Source organism: Eptatretus burgeri, chromosome 4 (genome assembly GCF_056783735.1).
Source record: "Eptatretus burgeri isolate ZD-2024b chromosome 4, Ebu_testis_v1, whole genome shotgun sequence".
In the NCBI taxonomy this organism is placed as follows: Eukaryota; Metazoa; Chordata; class Myxini; order Myxiniformes; family Myxinidae; genus Eptatretus; species Eptatretus burgeri.
Window position 1 is genome coordinate 48,438,219 of NC_140964.1, and position 20,752 is coordinate 48,458,970.

General features: G+C 42.8%; 1 protein-coding gene across 6 annotated transcripts in view; it reads left to right on the top strand.

The window, feature by feature from the left end:
* LOC147027985 (electroneutral sodium bicarbonate exchanger 1-like) overlaps positions 1 to 20,752 on the top strand; it is a 215,700-nt gene that overhangs the window by 173,523 nt on the left and 21,425 nt on the right. For all 6 annotated transcript variants that reach the window (XM_085877885.1, XM_085877883.1, XM_085877886.1 and 3 more), the window contains 6 exons: positions 2,515 to 2,676; positions 5,306 to 5,557; positions 5,757 to 5,825; positions 16,097 to 16,270; positions 16,481 to 16,621; positions 17,533 to 17,633. In XM_085877885.1, the coding sequence (XP_085734011.1) occupies positions 2,515 to 2,676; positions 5,306 to 5,557; positions 5,757 to 5,825; positions 16,097 to 16,270; positions 16,481 to 16,621; positions 17,533 to 17,633 (899 nt within the window). The remainder of the gene's footprint in view (positions 1 to 2,514; positions 2,677 to 5,305; positions 5,558 to 5,756; positions 5,826 to 16,096; positions 16,271 to 16,480; positions 16,622 to 17,532; positions 17,634 to 20,752) is intronic.

A 20,752-nucleotide genomic window follows, 5' to 3' on the forward strand; every position in this document is an offset into this window, starting at 1 on the left:
TTATTTTTTTTTGAGATAAGAAAGAGATTAGTTGGGAGAATGGGGGATGTTTGAAAAGTGGGGAGGATCAAAATTGAAGGTAATGGGGAGGATAGAAATTGAAGGTAATGGGGAGAAAAAACAAACAAAAACGATCGAACACCGAGTGGAACCGGTAGGCCTCAAGCCTAGGCCTAGGCCTCAAGCACAGGTAAGAACGTCGACAAAAATACTCACAAAATAGCACGATTTTTGAAACAAAACCGAACTAGCAACACACAGTAACATGTAGGTGAGAAAATTAAACAGTTAAAACGGGACAAATAACAACCGGAAACTTAGCTTTGAGAACGTCAGCAGGGAGCCCCAAAGGAGACCTCTCGTTGCTCTAAAACCGGAACCGGAAGTCCGGTGGGGAACTTGGAGAAGAAAAAAGGGGGGTTGGGGTGAAGATGAGATAGAGGTTTGCTGAACATAAGAGGAAGGTGAGGAGATTCGAGGTAATAAGGATTGGAAAGTTGGGGTCAAAATTCTGCCACTTGTGTGCACTATATAGTATCAAACGAATTATATATCTCCAGTAGTTAATGGTCTGATTACCAGTCAGCAGCCTCCTACCCCAAATACCCAAAGCCTTTTCCAGCCATTCGTGACACCTGGTTCACTCGTGCATTAAAATGACGTTTAGCTTCATTTTTTTGAGTCTGTGTCCAAGAGCAGAATATTATGCGTGATTATCGACAGGACCGAGACAGGAAACGGGAGAAAAGGTTAAATTTAAATAATTCAAAATCTACGATCTCTGCTCGTGTGATGAGTAGAACCACCGACCAAAGGCTGTTTGAGGCCCTGAGACGTCAAGGGTCTCTCCCTTTAAGGGAAGAAACCCCGGTCTCTCTCGAACAACGTATCCCCAGGCCAAAAAAAACACACCATGTGTATGTCCTGCCTAATCACACATGATATTCTGCTCACCCACAGTCTGTTACATCAATCCACTGACTAAATTGTATTGACTTGTGCATACGATGCTCGTGGTGCTCCGTTTGTCACCTGTTGATATGTCTTTGCCATTTTTTTTTTCAAGGTGTTGTCACCATTTTCAACTCATGAAGTTTGTTTGGCGTGTGGATCCGGATAGAATACGTTACTTTAATACGTTAGGATTCAGGTGGGTACGAATGCATTGAGGGATTGATGTTAGACAGAAAGCTATCAAGGAAATTGAAAGGGAAGGTTCTGATGGTTAGTGTAATGCCGACCTACCTTTAAGGTCTGCAAGCGGTGGCACTGACGGAGCCAACAACAGACTAGGCTGCAGGTTTGCGAGAACAACTGGGTCAAGAGGATTGTGTGGGTGAACAGAGTGGATAGGAGGATGCATGAACTGATGGAGGAGATTGGGGTGCAGATAAGCTAATAAGAGATTAGTGAAATGCCAGCTGAGATGGGGCTGACCACTTGGTGCAGATGGGGGAAGAGAGAATGGCAAAGAGAGCAAGGTAGGAGGAAAAGAGGTACACTGCGGTTGAGATGGGAGGATTGTGTGAGGAGGGATATCAATAAGGTGGGGGTGGTTGGAGAGTGCACAGAGTTGGATGAGGACAGAGGGAGGTATCGGAGTATCGTAGGCAAGGCAGGACAGAAGCTTGATGCCATTGGACCTCACCTCTTATAAAAGGAAGTGGAGGAGAAGGGAGAGAGTTCTTGTTCAATTCAGTACCATCTATAATCCAGTTTCTTGTTGAGTTATATTCAAAGTATGAATGTAACTTGAGTTTTGGTGATTGGCATCAGATGGCAATGTCTGTAAAACTCTCTTGCTGTGAAATTTGAAATGTTTTTAATACCCTTCAGCTTATTGCACTTGACTAAGGCAATTGGGGGTGCAAATTACTGGAGTGTTGTGTACCTAACAAGATAAGAAGAGGTCGGAGAGCTATGTCAACACCACATCCCACCAACGTGTGTGTGTGTGTGTGTGTGTGTGTGTCCTGCCCTATAGACATTCAAAATCCACTTGTATCTGGAATATCTAAACATTCCTTGCGTTTAACCTCGTACACATTGCAGTGTCATCTCACTTTGTTTGTTTTAATGCACTTGTAAAAGTGAATTGTTTGTTTCCATTTCGGAACTCAACCTTTTCAGGGTTTTGATTTTACTTTGCCAATAGAGCTCCTGGTCATTTTGAAAGTTCCATCATGAGGAGGCTGTTTTTGGCACAGCGGTTACAGACTCTCGGTAAACAAGTTGGACTTCTACCATGGGTTTTTTTAACAGTCGATGACGAGGATAGTGTAATTTTATCTTCAGGTGTTGATGTAATGTATCGCCAGTTGGAAAATGAAACTTTCCACACCTTCACAGAGATTCATCCGATGACGGATTAGTAATTTTCCATCAGTGTTGTGAAGTCCACTGGGATTTGCAAACCGTTGTCATACATGCTTTTTTTTTCTTTCCTTCTTTCTTCGTTATCCCTCCTCCCCCCCCCCACCCCCTTCCCCACCATTTTTGTGGATGTGTTTTTAGCCCACGCGAGATGACCGTAGCTGGTTAGTGAACCCAGTTGGGAGCAATCCCTGGTGGACAGTTCTCGCAGCGATCTTCCCATCATTGATATGCACCATTCTCATCTTCATGGACCAGCAGATCACTGCAGTCATCATCAACCGCAAAGAACACAAGCTCAAGGTGCAAGATTGACATTTAGGGCCGAGCACACTTTTGAGGTTCTTTTGATAATTCTCTTCTTTGTTCTGTTAAAATGATCTGACTTTTCATCAGTCAAGTTAATATCAGCGCAACAGTTCCTCTCTAGGTTCTAGACCCAACCGAGACAGTTAAAGAAATTCATATTCTGTGTCATTGCTGATATTGTGGAGTCATAATTTGTGCCTGGAATTATGTCATCGCCCCCTTAGAGCGTCATGCTTCCAATTTAATATATATATATATATATATATATATATATATATATATATATATATATATATATATATATATATATATATATGTATATATATGTATATATATATATATATATATATATATATATATATATATATATATATATATATATATATATATATATATATATATATATATATCATAAGATATGCATGCTGAAATAAGTTAATGGGAATGAGTGCAGACCACCCCCCCCCTCCCCTTCGTTGAGCACAAAACAATTTTATAAACAACCACCCAATAATTTCCTGTACGGTGCCTTCAAGCTCCGCCGGCCAACTTGAAGAGTTTTGAGTTTGGTGAGTGTGAAGGATTTTCTTTTGCGGAATCCCATGAGTTGCTGTTGTTTTTCCCTTTTATGGACGAAGCACGTATCTTGTGGCTGTCAACTGTATCATAAGGATTTTGAAAGGTCTGGAAGAAACCGCAGCAATAACCGCAGCACGTCACAAGTTAGATAACTCAGTCGGTGACAGGCCTGACGTCTCATTTCAAAAATGATTGTTACTTACGAAATCTTTATATTGATGACTTCTGTCCTCTGTTTGTGTGTTTGTTTGTGTGTGTGTTTGTTTGTTTGAAGACACGATAACTCGAGAACGGTAGAAGCTACCAATGTCAAATTACACCACGTGATTCAGGAGGGCGATTGCGAGCGCTGATTAGATTTTGGTCAAAATCGGTGAAAGGTCAAGGTCACAGTGAGGTCAAACATAATTCCGTAAATTCACATGGAGAAATGGAGTATTTTTGCTTCGCTCGATTTTACGAGTTCGTTTTAACTTCGATTTTAATTTTGTCTTCGGTTTTTGCGATTGCTTAGGATGCTTAAAACTCGGTTGTCGAAATTCTGGTAAAAATCGGATGTTTTGGAGACGTTTTAAAATTGTATAAAAAATATTTCACTCGCCGCGTCACGGGTCGTCGTGTGGTGCAGTGCACTTGAGCAGAGGCGGCGTTGATCATGTAATGGTTTTGCGTGTGCGCGCTGACGGTGTTTTCGATAAAGATGGTGTTTAAAAGTCATTTTTTATCCCAATAAAGATTATCGTCGCATGCCTGATTCGCTAAGCCGTCGGATTATGTAAAGATTGTTGGTGGATGGCCGAATATTACGGTTTTGTGATTTTGATAAAATAATATAAAATAATTGTGTGGAGAAATGGAGATTTTTGCTTCGCTCGACGTTACGAGTTTGTTTTAACTTCGATTTTAATTTTGTCTTCGGTTTTTGCTATCGCTTAGGACGCTTAAAACTCGGTTGTCGAAATTCTGGTAAAAATCGGATGTTTTGGAGACGTTTTAAGATTGTATAAAAAATATTTCACTCGCCGCATCAGGGGTTGTCGCGTGGTGCAGTGCACTTGAGCAGAGGCGGCGTTGATCACGTAATGGTTTTCCGTGTGCGCGCTGACGGTGTTTTCGATAAAGATGGTGTTTAAAAGTCATTTTTTATCCCAATAAAGGTTATCGTCGCATGCCTGACTCACTAAGCCGTCGGATTATGTAAAGATTGTTGGTGGATGGCCGAATATTACGGTTTTGTGACTTTGATAAAATAATATAAAATAATTGATAAAATTATTTGATAAATAATATAAAATAATTGATAAAATATTTGATAAAACTTTGATAAAATAATATAAAAAACAGCTTGCGTCGCGACCTTCTCTCGAGACAGCTTTTATTAGACAAGGTCAGAGGTCAAGTTGACGATTTTGTAAGTACCAGTCTATGACTGCTTGTTTATTTATTTCGTGCCTTTCACATCAAGGTTCCTGAAAGCACTTTACAAGGGAACAAAAAGATGATGTAAAAACGACATAGAGAAAAGCTTGTTTGGAAGAGCAAGTTTTTGTTTTTTTAACCTAAAAATAATTTGATGGAAGACTCAGATCGAATCTCTGCTGGAAGAGAATCCTGGAGCTTGTGAGCGGAAGGAGACACTAAAAGCATGATCAATGAAGGTTTTGATCCCGAAGGAGGAACGCGCAATGAGCATGGAGGAATATGGCGATTTTTGTGGTTGATGTATGTAGAGGCTGCTAGAGCATTGAAGAAAGCTGGTGAGAAGTGTTGCGGTGAATCAAACGAGGTATAACAAGGGCACGAACAAGTGAATGAGTTGTCTCATTATTCTGAGTTTGATTCCATTTCTAGTCGAGTTATATCCGGTGATAGAACTGCAGTTGTGTTTGGGTTCTCGTGGAGGTCACATGACGTGGAGCACGGCGTCTTTCAAAGAGTATGATTCAACCTTGTGTCGGCAAGCACGTGTGCATCTAAAACTCCTGTTTGGATCATACGAACATGACGATACAATCCCTCTGTCTTGTTCCATTTGGCTGAGCAGAAAGGTTGTGGATATCACTTGGACCTCTTCTGGGTCGCTGTCATGCTGGGGATCTGCTCCATCATGGGCCTGCCCTGGTTCGTGGCTGCCACGGTGCTGTCGATCTCTCACGTAAACAGTCTCAAAGTGGAATCTGAGTGTTCAGCGCCAGGCGAGCAGCCAAAGTTCCTGGGCATCCTCGAGCAACGTTTCACAGGATTCATGATCTTCCTGCTCATGGGTTGTTCAGTCTTTTTGACAAAAGCCCTTCAGGTGAGCCAGATAGGGTTGGAGCAGCATCGCATGCATCACTTTAGAGATGGCAATTTTTTAATCCAGTCCTTCATTGCTTCATGTTTTCCATTCTTCATGGTTTGTTTTAATTTCAATTAACTTATTTCTTCTCTTTCTTGATTTGTTCAGTTGAATGAGCTATGAGTACTTCCTAACTTTGCTTCTCTCCTGTTTACAGTTTATTCCTATGCCCGTGTTGTACGGTGTTTTCTTATACATGGGAGTATCGTCGCTCAAAGGCATTCAGGTATTCCATGTGTCCGTAATCCCACCTGGTAGTATCCACATTTCTCGTGTTCAGCCCAACAGTTTGTCCGTTTAATTTGCCGGTGGTCTGGGAAGCAGTGCGGTTTTGATTAAACACATTCCCAATAGCTGTGAGTCGCTTCCTGGCTTTGTGGGGAAAGTTTTTGCTCGATAATTTCTCCCTGCATCTTGTGGCCGTCCCCATGTAGCTATTCACATTAATTGCTATGCTACTGCATCTAAATTTGTGCTAAGGAGCTTTTCTCATTCCACTTCTCGGTCCCTCATTAATATCCTGATAAATTGGTACTATTCCTTCTGGATTTGACATTTTCACTTTATAATGACTCAGTTTGAAAACTTTAGCTCTCAAAAACACATTATGAGATTGGTCTGATTACTTTAGTTGCACAAGTGTGTGTGTGTCCTCGTTTTTATATATATATATATATATATATATATATATATATATATATATATATATATATATATATATATATATATATATATATATATATATATATATTCCTTTGGTGGTAGAGGCATTATGTTGATCAACTTTTTGTTATCGCGATAACTTATGAACCGCTGAAGGGATGTTGTTTTACTAAACTTAGAACAAAAATGATTTATAATGCAAAGATTAACTGGTTAGATTTTGGGTTCAAAGGTTAGGTGACCTTGAGCTGAAAGTGGTGCATTTTAGTTACTGTGATAACTTATGAACTGCTGAAGGCGATTTTCACTAAACCTGGCATAATCATGGACACAGAGATTAACTGATTAAATTTTGGGTTTGAACTGTCAAAGGCCGAAGGTCAAGTTCCCTTTTAATTGAAAATCTGTGTTACTGAAATAACTTGTAAACTACTCAAGATATTTCAACCACACTTGACACACTTATGGACTGTCATGCAAACATGAACTGATTCAATTTTGGATTGAACAGGTCAACGGGCCATGCGCCCTTTGAGAAGAATTTTGCACACCATAACTTGAGTTGGAAGCAGATGATAATGTCTCTTCTACTCCTGTTTACTCTTCTCTCTCTCTCTGTCTCTGTCTCTGTCTCTGTCTCTGTCTCTGTCTCTCTGCTTCTCTCTGCCTCTCTCTCTCCCCCACCCCCTCCCACACCCCTCCCTCACTCCTCCCTCACCCCTCCCTCAGCCCTCCCTCACCCCTCCCTCACCCCCTACCTCACCCCCTCCCTCACCCCTCCCTCACCCCCTCACCCCTCCCTCACCCCCTCCCTCACCCCCTCCCTGACCCCTCCCTGACCCCTCCCTCACCCCTCCCTGACCCCCTCCCTCACCCCCTCCCTCACCCCTCCCTCACCCCCTCCCTCACCCCCTCCCTCTCTCACATCTCTTTTTCTCGAGACCTTTAATTTTCCATGTGACCTTGAATTGAGATTTAACATAACAAGGGGTTGACATCTAATGTGGACGGAGTGGTTGGAGAGTTGACACATTCACTCAGTTGACAATCTGTTGACACATTCACATCAAATTCTACTTTCTATGATTTTAATTATGACCTTTTTTTATTGGTTATTGAGGCTGTGTGTCCTCAATGCACTTCGGTACTTTGACCATGGTTCATCATGGTGTGGCCAAATTCGATCTCCAGTGATGATTCTCTCGACAATGTCCTTCTTTGAAATGGATGAGAAGCTGTTGTGAAATTGTTGTGTTGTTAAGGCCCGGTCACACCTTGACGTTTTAGCCAGCGATGGCAACGTGTTAAAATGTATGTAAAACGCTGGCTTACGTTGAACTTTTGATGGTTTTTTTAAAGATTCGGACGTATTCATAGCGACTTGGTCTTATGTATAACGCATTGGTAACTACACAGAACGTTTCGTTGTGTTATAGATAACTTATACCAACGAATGCTGAACCTGTTGTCGGCCTACACAACCGATGCCCAACAATAGTCTAACTCAGGCATAGCGCGTTGCACGCATCGCCGACGATGTCGTGACGTAGCCTATTAAAAGGCTGACGCACAACGATTCAAATCATAACTGCCATAGAAATGGAAGGGTCAAAATCGCGGTCACACCTTGGCGATCTTGCCAGCGCATGCCGACCTAAGAAAAATGTGTCTAAAACGTTGGGGGCACGTCGAATACGGCATGGGTAAGTTTGGTATACGTGAGTAGAACGCTAAATACGCTATCATAAGTCGTAGTAAGTAGAGTACGTCAAGAAATTTTGAACATGTTCAAAATTTTACGACGTACTCGGCGTATGACACACGTTCCGCATGCGATGGGGATAAGTTTTACACACGATATGTGGACGCTTACACACGTCCACAAACGCTACTTATAAGCTACTCATAAGTCGAAACACGTCGCGGTAATGTCTTTTTTACGCGAAACTTATTTCTAACTTATGTTTGACGTGCTTTGAACCAATTCTTTACGTAGTCCCAACACACATCGACGTATGTAGACGTATTCCAATGACGTCTTCCGGTCGACAAAAAAAAAAATGAATGTGTTTCTCGCTTACAACTGCCATATAAAGACGTGTTCCCAGCGGTTTTGGGAATTGGTATATAAAAATGGTGTTCATAAAAGGGGAACCCAACAGTGTTTTCGAGTTCCTTTTTGAGTTGATGTCCATGTCAGCAGTAACAGTATCAGTATCAGTATCAGTATCAGTATTAGTATTAGTATTAGTAGTAGTTTGTTCATGTTGGCAGTAGTAGGTGGGTGTGAGGGGGAGGGTGTGGGTTATGATGGATCGTCCTTGCGTCCGCGTGTCCACGGGTAGGTTCATAGGCTGCCACTCAACGATTTAAATGGCTGCATCTCCACTATTGAAAGTAGACGCTTGCGCTCAACAATTGGATTTTTTTTACACTCAACGACTTTGAAATGGTACCAGTCAGCTAGTTTCATTGTTTACAATGAACGATTTAAATTGCTGTCACTCACCTTTGTATTTTGATGCTGGCGCTCGGAAATTTTATGGACAATTATGCTGGCCCGATGGACAATTGGAATCATAGCCAAGCTAGACATCGAAGTGTGAACATCCTCGTCATGCCGAAGAAAAGTTTGAAGAATGCTGCAAATAAGTGTCGTGGCCGTGGACGCTGACGCAAGGACGATCCATTATACCGACGTCTTTCAGCCTATGAGTAACTTAAAAGTAACGTCTGTCGATGTGTGGCAACGATCGCGTAACGTGCCAACAACACGTTAATCATAGGTTAGAAATAAGTTTCGGGTACGCTAAACATTACCTCGGCGTGTCTCAACTTATGATTAACTTACAAGTAGCATGTGTTGACGTCTGTCAACGATCGCAGACCGTGCCTACAACTTGTGGCCAGCGTAGCGGAACGTCTGAGTCATACGCCGGCATACGTCGTGAAATTTCAAGCATGAAAAAATTTGAGGACAACCGAAAAGTACAACGTTTAAAGCCAGCATACAACGACTTATGGCAACGTACTACGACGTATGCCAGCGTGCTCTTAATGTTATCAAAACTTACCCATAACATATTCAACGTTTGCCAGCGTTTTAGAAAAAAAATTCAAAAATCGGCATACGTTGGCTAAAACGTCAAGGTGTGACCGGGCCTTTAGTTTTTGTTTCTTTGCTAGTTAGAGGTATCCAACAGCAACCGCTCTCATCAGCTTTAATTTCCCACCTTGGCTGCAGCCTCGCTCAGTAGTTCTGCACCTCGCAACAGCGAATCACATGATGCTTATTCTCCTCGGAAGAGTCAATAATTATGAAGACACGTGCATGAATTTGTTGTGTGTTTTTGAGGGGGGTGGGGGAGGGTTCTGCTGAACATGTAGAGGGATGTCCAATTTCAAAATTTGGATGCACAAACAGGAGGGTTCTTTTGTTACGAATCTGGCAGCCATTTGCACACAACAGCCAGAGTCCCCGCAGTTCAGTTATTTCGATAAGTATCTGTTTATAGTTAGGGTCCCGTCCCTGTGTCTAATGGGTGATTAAGTGTGTGCTGCGAGTTATTTTTAAGTTAGAATTGATATCCAACAACAACATCCTCCGCTTCTGCCGCCATCGGCCTTCCTCACGCGCATGCGTGCCGAGTACAGACGTGGGTGGGGCTTCCATCGTCTCAGATCGGAGCCCCGCTTCAAAAAACGGCATGGTGTTTCCTCTGCTCAATGAGTGAAGGGCGAGCATCGCACGCACGCCCCAGCCAATGGGAAGCCAGAACACCCAGGGAAAGAAGAATGTCTTGATTAAGCGACAAAGAAGAGAGAAGCGCCAAAACGGCCACAGAGACTCCGCCCAGAAGGGGCGTGTTTTTCCCTGCCTACCGTGACCCTCCTCCAATCACGGCTGGTCACCACGAGACCCGAAACGCCCCGTCCAATCCGGAGGCGAGTTTCCAGAGAGCGGATTCCCCACCCCGCGCAGGGGGAGAGGAGAAGAGAATCGAGTGGTGCGCGAGAGAAAAGGTTGTAGGTCGGACACCCCCATGTGTTCTGGCCTGCTGGGCGCTCCTTGTCGTGGTCGTCGGTCTTCATCCCTGGCCTTCTCCTTGGTGCTTGGTGCAAAGCTGACTGTGCGAGTTCGAGTCCCACCGTGGTGGTTTGTGTTGGAGTGCGCGGCCTGGTGGTCAGAGGGTCCGACTTCCCCGCCAAGAATCCCGGGCTCCACAGGGGCAGGTCGGCAAGCCGCATGACGTGGCCAGGTACACCATGGAACTCTGTCCCCCCAGCTGAACTATCCTCCTTGGCTGGAGGACCAAATAAAGACCTGGTGGAGTCCATTTCTTTTTGGATGTGTGTGTGTGTCTGTGGGCCCAGTCTTTAAGTAGAAATGGTATAAGTGCCTTGCATCATTGTACATTTGATTATATTCAGTGTAACTCTGCTCTTTGTCTCTGTCTCCCTCTTCCCATTATAAATAAACCCCGTGTTAAATGCACCGGCTCGTTGCCTGTCGTTTCTATCATTGACCCAGCATGGTGCGGGCTTGAGAAATAGGAAGGCCGTTTGTGCCGTAAATTGTTCATTTGGTTCGGCAGGCTTTGGTAATACCCGCTCTGTTACGCCGGATCCGAGTCAGTAACAGCGACTCGGTTCAGACAAAGTCGGCCGAGGGTGTGGCTTCCCCGGTAGTTACACGGCATGGGTACTTAGGTAAATTGGAATTGGACAATTAACCCTTCCCCACGCCGTCAAAATATTGGCGTCCACGGTCCACTAAGGGACCCGTGACCTTCGGAGTTATCCGAAGGTTACGACCTTCAATTCCGGTGTTCGGTGGGAGATGGCCCAACTACTCCATCTAGCGGTCGTCCTTGCCACCGAACCCGGCACCACAACAGTATGACGTCATGTTATAATCTATATCGTTTTTGACCCTCTCCTAATGGTGAAAAATCACTTTTAAAAATTCTCGCAACCAGATTCGAATCTTCCCCAAAATCTAATCACTTTGTCCTTGTGATAACCCCAAAACTATTCATTAAATTTCATCTGAATCCATCCACGGCTTTTTGAGATCAGCTCACAACTAGACAGACAGACAAAAGCTGGTGAAAAGACGACCTCTCTCCATCCTTGGTGGCAGAGGTAATTAAATAAGTTTATTGCCCCGAAGCCTTCCAACCCTATCCCCCCCTCCCCCCCACCCTAACTTAGCCAACTTCCACGTTCTCTTCAATCTCATTCTTCGTGCCAGGTCTTCAAGACAGCTGTTCACCACCATCTCAGATCATCCCCCATCCAAATCCATGATCTTTTCTCCACCCATTAATCCATCCTCTACCCTTCCCAAAATTTTGCTTCTGTATCCATCTTCTCCACCCCTTGCGTTCTCCTCTACCCCTCATCGTTACCTGCATCCCTTGTTTGTCCGTCTCCATCTATTTTCTCCCTCTACCCTCCTGTTGGCGCTTCCCTGTTGCCTCCTGATCCGTTCTGCATTCAAGCTTTTCCATGAGCCTTGACCATGTATTAAAAAAACAAAACACTCAAAATGTTTCTATTTCAGAAATCCACTGGCTCTGCAGGGCAAACCTCTTAACCTCCTACCTTACCTCATCTGTTCATAAATACAGCACTTGTGTAGTGGTTGGATACTATTGCACAACAGATTTAGCCTTCATTAAAAGTCTTTCCTCTGAGGATCTTTCCAGCCTGTTTCGCGACTCTGCAGTTTTACCAAATCCCCGTTTTGGATACCACAAAACCAGAACATGGCAACCGTATTAATACTCTCAGAAGCCTCATAACTTTCATCAACCTGAAACGATTCAAATTGCTTAAGACAGTTTCGGCGGCGTTTTCTTTTGGAAACCCGTGATTTACAGTGTTATGACCGTAATAGATTATTATCAATGATTATACTGAAATACTTATTGGGGTGAACAGTCTCAACGTCAACATTGGTGATCGTGACAGGTGGGGTTGGGGAGTGGGAGTGGGTAACTGAGGTTTGGATTTCCTAAAGTCAAAAAAACAATCATCCTCTTTTGTCTTTCGAGTGTTCAACTGAAATGTTCACTCCACTATGTAAAAATTCTGAATGTTCTTTCTATAATCGAGTTCACTATCTTTAAGAAAGCTGACAATCACAGTGTCATCTGCATATTTTAAAGTGCTAACATTGTTTGAGTGTGAAATACAATCGTTATCCTTGCGGGGGGCCCCAGTGTTCATTGTTATCTGTTCTGATGAACTATTGTTCACTTGTACCCGCCGAGCCCGATACTGGAGGAAGTCGCCGTTCCATCAAATGAGAGATCGGTTGACATTAAGGTTTTGCAGCTTCTCTTATAATCGTCGCGATTGAATTGTGTTGAATGCGGACATTGTATATTATACATTGTAGATTGCATTTCATGTCATGATTCATCACGCAAATGTGGTTATTCGAGCTTTCTTCACACTTCTGCCGACCTGCCACCACCAATGATGCATTCTGTGATGCGTGACACAAATTGCCAGGATTTCCTTTATTATCGTCCAAACACCCCACGTCGCGCTCCACACGCTTTGATCCCACATAAGACGTGTGAATTTGTGTGACACACAAATTAGGGCTTTCTAGATGCTACAGCAAAGAATGATGCATCGTACATCACAAAACGGGCAAATAATTCGTTTCGCAGTCTGTCAGTGCTCCGTATGGGTTTTTACTTAATGCTATTTTCACAGGGACTTGTGGCTAACTCAGTGCGGAGCATTTTCACGGCAATCTTTAACCCGTCCGCGTTCGTATTAGACAGTCCCGGCTTCACCGCTGCCGGACTAAAACCCCACGATCAAAGGGAAGCCAAATTTCTTAACCCTGGCAGCAAAACCCAGGGGGACAGAGGTGTTAATGGCACACATTAATATGCATCTGAAAAAATGCTGTCATCGCTGCCTGTTAGCCACTGTGTTGCCTGGGAAGTTTAATTTGCTTTTCTCACAGTGCCACCAAGTTCGTCGATTGTGACACTTGAGGTCTTGATGCCAGGGTGGCACTACGACTGCTGAGCGGTACGTATCATATTGCAATATGTGCATCTGCTGCAAGTTAGGGTGTCCCGCGAGAGGTCTTCCATGTCGTGGAGGGAAGTAATTGGGAAGGAGAGGATTCAGAAAATGGAATGCGGAGACAAATAAGGCGATGCATTCGTGGCGACAGACTACACACACAGTACTTTTCACTTTTTGCAACGTATGAAGCTTAATTAGGAGCTCGTATTTACATAACATGGGGCTGACAGGGTAGTTTACAGGGTAGTGACAGGAGGTAGCATACTCACCTTTGAGCTGCTTTGTCTCGGTACCATTTCCGATCCCACTTTAAACTTTCATCCTGGTGATTATCAGGCAAGGCACCACCTCAGTACATGGACTGCTCTTCAAAATGGATGTTAACCCATGTGTCCCATCTGTCAAAATTTGCTGGTGGCCGTTAAAGATCCGAGGGTACCTTTCAAAAAATGGGGGCCATAACGTTGCCAGTCGCTTGGCCAAATCACAAATGCTGCTCTGTGACTGCCATTGGAAAGAGAATTGGCAAACTGCTTGGTGTATTCTGTGCCCAATGACTACTTCAGCAGCACCGATACCCTGGATCGAGAAAGGCCGTAAACTGAACGTTTATCACGTTTGACCTCCTTGTGCACTCCTGGGGAGGAAGGCGGCTCAATGGTTCATTAGGTGAAGACTTTGCTGAAGCTTCCTGGTAGTATGCTCATTTTATGCACATTTTCAGCTGCCCACCTGTACTTGCTTGGGGATGTTATAAAGGTCTTCCAAGAGTGCGACTCTGCCCTGACGTCATGGGATTAGCTTCCCACATGGACTCAACTGGGGAGTGAGCATGTTGTCTTTATCTGATACAGTCGTGGCCAAAAATATTGGCACCGTTGCACTTTTTTTTCAAATAATGCACCACTTCTTACAGAAAATTGTTGAAATTAAAAAATCTTTTGGTTTCCACAGATGTATTTCTTTGGTTTGCAGTGGAACAAAACAAAAAAAAATCAGAAAAAAATTACTAAATCTTAGCTTATTTCACACTGAAATCCTAAAATGGTCAGGACAATATTATTGGCACCTTTTAGAAGTTGTTCGAAATAATTAGATTTCAAGCAGGTGATTCTCCTTTACTTTGGAATTGAACACACCTGTGGTGAGTTGCAGGTGCCTGCTATATAAAATCACTCATTCCGTCAGTTTGAATAGAGAAAAGGAGTCATTCTGCTGTTTTGTGTCTGTGTGTATTGCAATGAGCATGGAGAAAAGAAAGAAAACTAGAGAATTGTCTGAGGAGGTCAGACACAAGATTGCAGCCAAGCATGGACAATGTCAAGGCTACCAGTCCATCTCCAGCGACCTTGATGTTCCTCTGTCCACCGTACGCAACGTTATCAGGAAGTTTAAGGCCCATGGCACTGTAGCCAACCTCCCTGGACACGGCCGCAAGGGAAAACTTGATCGAAGATTGCAAGGAAGGATTGTCCGAATGGTCGAGAAAGCACCTCGATCAACTGCCAAACAGATTCAGGCTGACCTTCAGTCGCAAGGTACAACAGTTTCAACTCGCACCATCCGTCGCCAACTCGATGAAAGAGGGTTTTATGGTTGTGGACCCAGGAGGACCTCACTGCTGAGAGAGTGACATAACAAATCCTGACTGGAGTTTGCCAAAACACACCTGAACAATCCAAAATCCTTCTGGGAGAATGTCCCGTGGACAGATGAGACCAAATTAGAGCTTTTTGATGAAGCACATCATCTCTGTTTACAGAAAACAAACTGAAGCCTTCAAAGAAAAGAACACCTTCCCTACAGTCAAACATGGAGGAGGTTCAGTGATGTTTTGGGGTTGCTGTGCTGCCTCTGGCACTGGGTGCCTTGAATGTGTGCATGGCATCATGGAATCATGAGATTCCCAAGGCATTTTGGAGCACAATGTTCAACCCAGTGTTAGGAAGCTGGGTCTCCATCGAAGGTCATGGGTCTTGCAGCAGGACACTGCCACCAAACACATTTCAAAAAGCTCCCAGGAATGGTTCAAGACAAAACGCTGGACTGTTCTGAAGTGGCCAGAAATGAGTCCAGATCTAAATCCCACTGAACACCTGTGGGGAGATCTGAAAACAACAGTTGGGAGAAGGCACCCTTCAAATCTGGGAGAAATTGAGCAGTTTACACAAGAAGAGTGGGACGAACTCCCAGTAGAGAAGTGCGGGAAACTCATTCATGGCCGTAGGAAGCGCTTCACTGCAGTTATTTTGTCCAAAGGATGTGCTACCAAATATTAAGCTGTTTGGATATCAATAATTTTGTCAATGCCATTTCTTTTTATTTTCCGACTTAAAGGATATTTTAAGTTCTGAATCAAAAAACGAAGATTCTGTAATTATTTACAGTGAAATTAAGAATTGTGCAGGCCAAACACTTTTCTCAATTTTAATTGTGAGTTGTTTTGAAATAAGTGCAAGGGTGCCAATATTTTTGGCCATGACTGTATATATACATAACGTGCATGACTGTTTTCTGGTTTATCACTTGCTCAGCAGCTCCATTTGGTAAGTACCCAATTGGACTTCACCAATGTACAAAAGCACAGCGATGTGAACTATCGACCTAATGTAACGGATCACCAGTTCATCCCACAAAGGATAATTGTGATGTCACCCTTTGGAAATGTAATATTGAGCACACCTCTCTCTCTCTCTCTCTCTCTCTCTCTCTCTCTCTCTCTCTCTCTCTCTCTCTCTCTCTCTCTCTCTCTCTCTCTCTCTCTCTCTCTCGCAGTTCTTCGATCGCCTCAAGCTGTTTGCGATGCCAGCGAAACACCAGCCTGACTTCATCTACCTGCGGCATGTTCCCCTTCGAAAAGTGCACCTGTTCACCCTTATTCAGCTTTTGTGCCTTGCGCTTCTTTGGGCCATCAAAACGACACGTGCAGCAATAGTCTTTCCCATGATGGTTTGTAACTCAACATGACGTGTGCCTTTAATTCTCACAGTGGATTTAAAATTGATATCCACTTGAACATTTTCACACATTTTCATTCTTCCCCAGTAGGTATGCACGAACGTGTGCAGCAAGACATTCGCAGCATGCTGGCAAAGTACAATGTTCATTCAAGGCGATGCCCGTACATCTCGTAAACATTCCTCTTTTCTCTTCTCGCAGGTGCTTGCGCTTGTGTTCGTGCGGAAACTCATGGACCGTTGCTTCTCCAAGCGTGAGCTCAGCTGGCTTGATGACTTGATTCCTGAAAGCAAGAAGAAGAAGATTGAGGACGAGCAACGGAAACAGGAAGAAGAGCAGCAGGTGTGTGCTGCTTCGTTATGTGCAGATTGATGGTCTCATTGAAGTTTTTATTTTATTTTTTTTGGAACGTGCAAAAGCCTTCTCGCTCTGTTCGTCCATGAGCCTTAATCTGTGTAAAGAAAACTAAAAGTACATTATGGTGCAAAGCTTCAAGGAATTGCTCAGTTGAAACCCACAGTTTTTATCTTGTGAATAAAGGCTTTGCAGATGATGCAAACACAGCACTATGTCGCAATTTCCAAAATGTGAATTGTAGCAGCCACGTGATTTCGGGGTGCACGCTAATTGGCTGCACCTGTATTTATTGTCACAGTTAGCCATATGGAGATCAAACGTTGTCTCTGCGCTCCGATTTTGATGGGAATTTGTCTCAACATTCTCTTGAAACACCGTAGACCCCTCTCTGCTTTATATCCCTGAGTGACCCACCATGTCGACTGTGACGTTTTCAAGCATTTAAATATCTTTTTTAAGTTTTCAAATTCGGCCATAAAAGTTTTGTCATACATGTTCTTTGAAGGGTTGGTCACACAAGACAACCAGAGTTTTCCTGCTCTCTTGTCAAATTTGTTTGCGATCTGGACAAACCTTATGAAGTCCATATCATAAAACACTTTAAATCCTTCAAAGAAATGGCTCATGTGCTGGGAAACATTTCCACTTTTTGGAGGTCAACCACATTTCCCATTGTAACAGACAAGCACATTGTTCGTCTTACAGTGGAGCTGTTGCTGATTCAAGAATCAATTGGGCAAACTACAAGTCTCCAGATCAATAATTTCTGGACTTGCACCATAATTTTTTTTCCATCCTCATTTGATATGAGTATCTTGACTGCATTTTGTAGTGATGTGAGTTATTGATTGGAAAAAAGAAAGAAAAAAACACGTGGTTTGGTGTGCTGCTTTCAGGCGGCAAAGCGGATGCTGGAAGTGGCGGAGGTGGGCACAGTGCAAGTTCCTCTGGAGGGTGGAAATATATTGAAAATCCCAGTTCGGAGCATCAAATACAGGTTTGCACTTGTGTTTGTACTTGTGGAGCAAAAAGCTGGTTAAGCAATTGGTTCACATTGTCTGTCGGTCTGTCCACAGACATCCATTTATGCTTGAGGGACTACTTAATTTAATTTGAATGTTATATTTTGAACACTGGAGAACACAAATTGAACATGAATCGGAACACAACCCTGCAGTTTAGCAGTAATTTGGCTCTGAATATGGCAAATTGTACAGAATCTCATCCTGAGCGCGCATGCGCAGAGAGGAGCAAGATTTTTAATTTTTAGCTCGCCTGTTCGAAGAACAGAGAGCTATAGTGATACCCCCGGCGTGAGCGTCAGCATCAGTGTCAGCGTGAAAATGTTAAAGTTTTTGGTGCAAGTTATTTCCTTTCTTATGTTTTTATCTACCACACTATTTTTTACTGATTACAATATACAAATACATATATTGCTTTAATTACTCTACCTACCTGCCTGGTAGTCAAACAAAATTGAAAGTCATTCCAAACAGGAAACGTAGTTTTTTTAGGACGTCATCATAAAGGACACAAACTGCAGGCAAGAATATGTGATGTAATGTGTTTAATAAGGTAGGTGTAACAGACGCTGGATCAATGGAGGTAAACTTCTGAATTTTTTTTGATATAGCCTTTAAAATCTTGATTTTTTTTTTTATTAAATTATATAAAGTCTTCTTCTTCTTTCGGCTGCTCCCGTTAGGGGTCGCCACAGCGGATCATTTGTTATGATCCGCATAATGATTTGGCATAGGTTTTATGCCGGATGCCCTTCCTGACGCAACCTTGGTCGCCTCTTACGACACAGGGATATGGTACACCTATTCTAACCGGGGCATACACCGGGCCCAGTACACTGTTACTCACTTCGCCGACCTCGGAAGGATGACAGACTGAGTCAACCTCCTGGTGTGTATTAATTCAAGGAGCCAACGGGACTTGAACTCAGGACCTTTTGGATCCCAAGCCGCTACCCTAACCACTACGCCAACACCAGGCTATTGAATTGAATTATATACAGTAAACCCTCAAATGCAGGGGTGATGTTGAATAATAAATATAGGGGTTATAAATATGGTTGGGTTCCTGGAAAATGCCGTGATGGTTAAACCTGCGATCGTGGAAACCAAGGGCCAATGGGAAAGCGGGGGTTCGGTTCCTGGGCTTCGAGAAAATATCGAGGATGATCGGCAGCGAGAAATAAACACATTACAATTGAAATAAACATGTAAATATATATATATATATATATATATATATATATATATATATATATATATATATATATATATATATATATATATATACGAGCAGGGATACCCGTGCTCCGCACAGGAATCCCGTGGATGATGGTGGGTCTGAAGGAGTATATGTCACAGTTAATTGTAAAATTGTAGAGGCTGCCACCATTATTATTTTTTTTTCATCACCACTATAATATTATATTTCCCCGCCATGTTTTATATGCAGAAGACTCGAGTTCAAAAATGTTAAGATTTATTGCCGCATCAGATAAAAAAACCTTAATGCCTCAACAATGTGAGGCTGGTTTCATGTCATCATTTGCGACTTAATTAATTCTCATTCTCTAGCAAATTCCGTTAGCCCCATGTCAATCGGCCGAACTTGAAAAATTAACGTTACGCAATCAGGTGATGACGTCATAATTCGGAAATCAGGAAGTCGGAAGTCATTGTCTTCAATTGACTGTAGCATTATTTTTTTCATTCTATTGCAAATGGCGTTGGCCCCATGTCAATCGGCTGAACTTGAAAAATTAACGTTACGAAATCAGGTGATGACGTCATAATTCGGAAACCGCAAGTCGGAAGTACAATTCTTTTACTTCGAGACACTCCCGGGTACATGTTCTGTCAGCATGTGAAGTTTGGTGAGGATCAATCCATTACTTTTCGCATGCATAGGTCACAGACAAACACACACAGACACACAGACAGACACACTTTAAAAATATATATATATATATATATATATATATATATATATATATATATATATATATATATATATATATATATATATATATATATATATATATATATATAGCATGTTAACATTGAAATAAACATGTAAATATAATAAATCCAATAGATAAAGCTGATTTTGTCTATGGGTGGATGTGTGGGTCTGTGTGCGGGTGGTCCTTAGCACCACTCATTCTACAGGCCATGCGTTCCCCTCTCTCCCCAGCATCACAAGCACCACCCATTAGACAGACCACTCCTTCCCTCCAGCCGTCCAGAAATCGCCGCCATCTTTTACACTCCGCATTGCTCTGATTGTTTGTAGGCCTCTGATGTGCCAATGCGTCTTCTATCATTAAATAAAGGTACAATTTTGAGAAAGCAAAGGCACATTTTGATTCCAAGTCAAATGAGGTAATGCATGTTTTGTTTGTAGCGATCGCAGCAGCGGTCTAATATACACCACCTAATAAAGGTACGTTCTCATAATGCAGAGGAAAGAAAATCGAGGTCTTTCATTGAAGAAAAAAACTTTTGGTTTTCGGCCAACTTTGCAAAGCTTCCAAGCAAATTCATGGACATGTAATACTACATACATGTGTCATGTGAGGTAAATAAACATTAAAATCGGCTGGGTCGTGAAATAAGTGTGTCCACAATTAATTAATCAATCGGGAGGCCACGAGGGAAATTCCTGAGAGATATACTTTTGTGCACTCAACATAACCTCTGAGTTTATGTATGTATTAAAATCTGAACAAGGTATGTTTTTATAACAATCGTCATAATTAATCATTAATAACCTGTCCTTTTGTCGGCGTTTTGTATGTACCGTATGCTGTTGAGATGTCCAGGGATGTTCAGTTACCAAGCAACGATGCTGCTACAGGGGGAGAGTGGAGGTTAAGAAAGATGTGGATGTAAAATTTGCGATGGCTGTTGGATCATCAGGAGCACGACAGTCGCCTGCTGCATTGCCACGTAGAAGAAGGGTAAAATGATCCTTGGCCACCTTGTACCTTCCTGTCCAAACAAGGCAGATCTGCTCAGAATCAAGATAGCATTCTCTTCCAAAATGATCCCGTCTCTTCGGTGTTAAAAAAAAAACCTGCTCCAGCATGTAAACCCC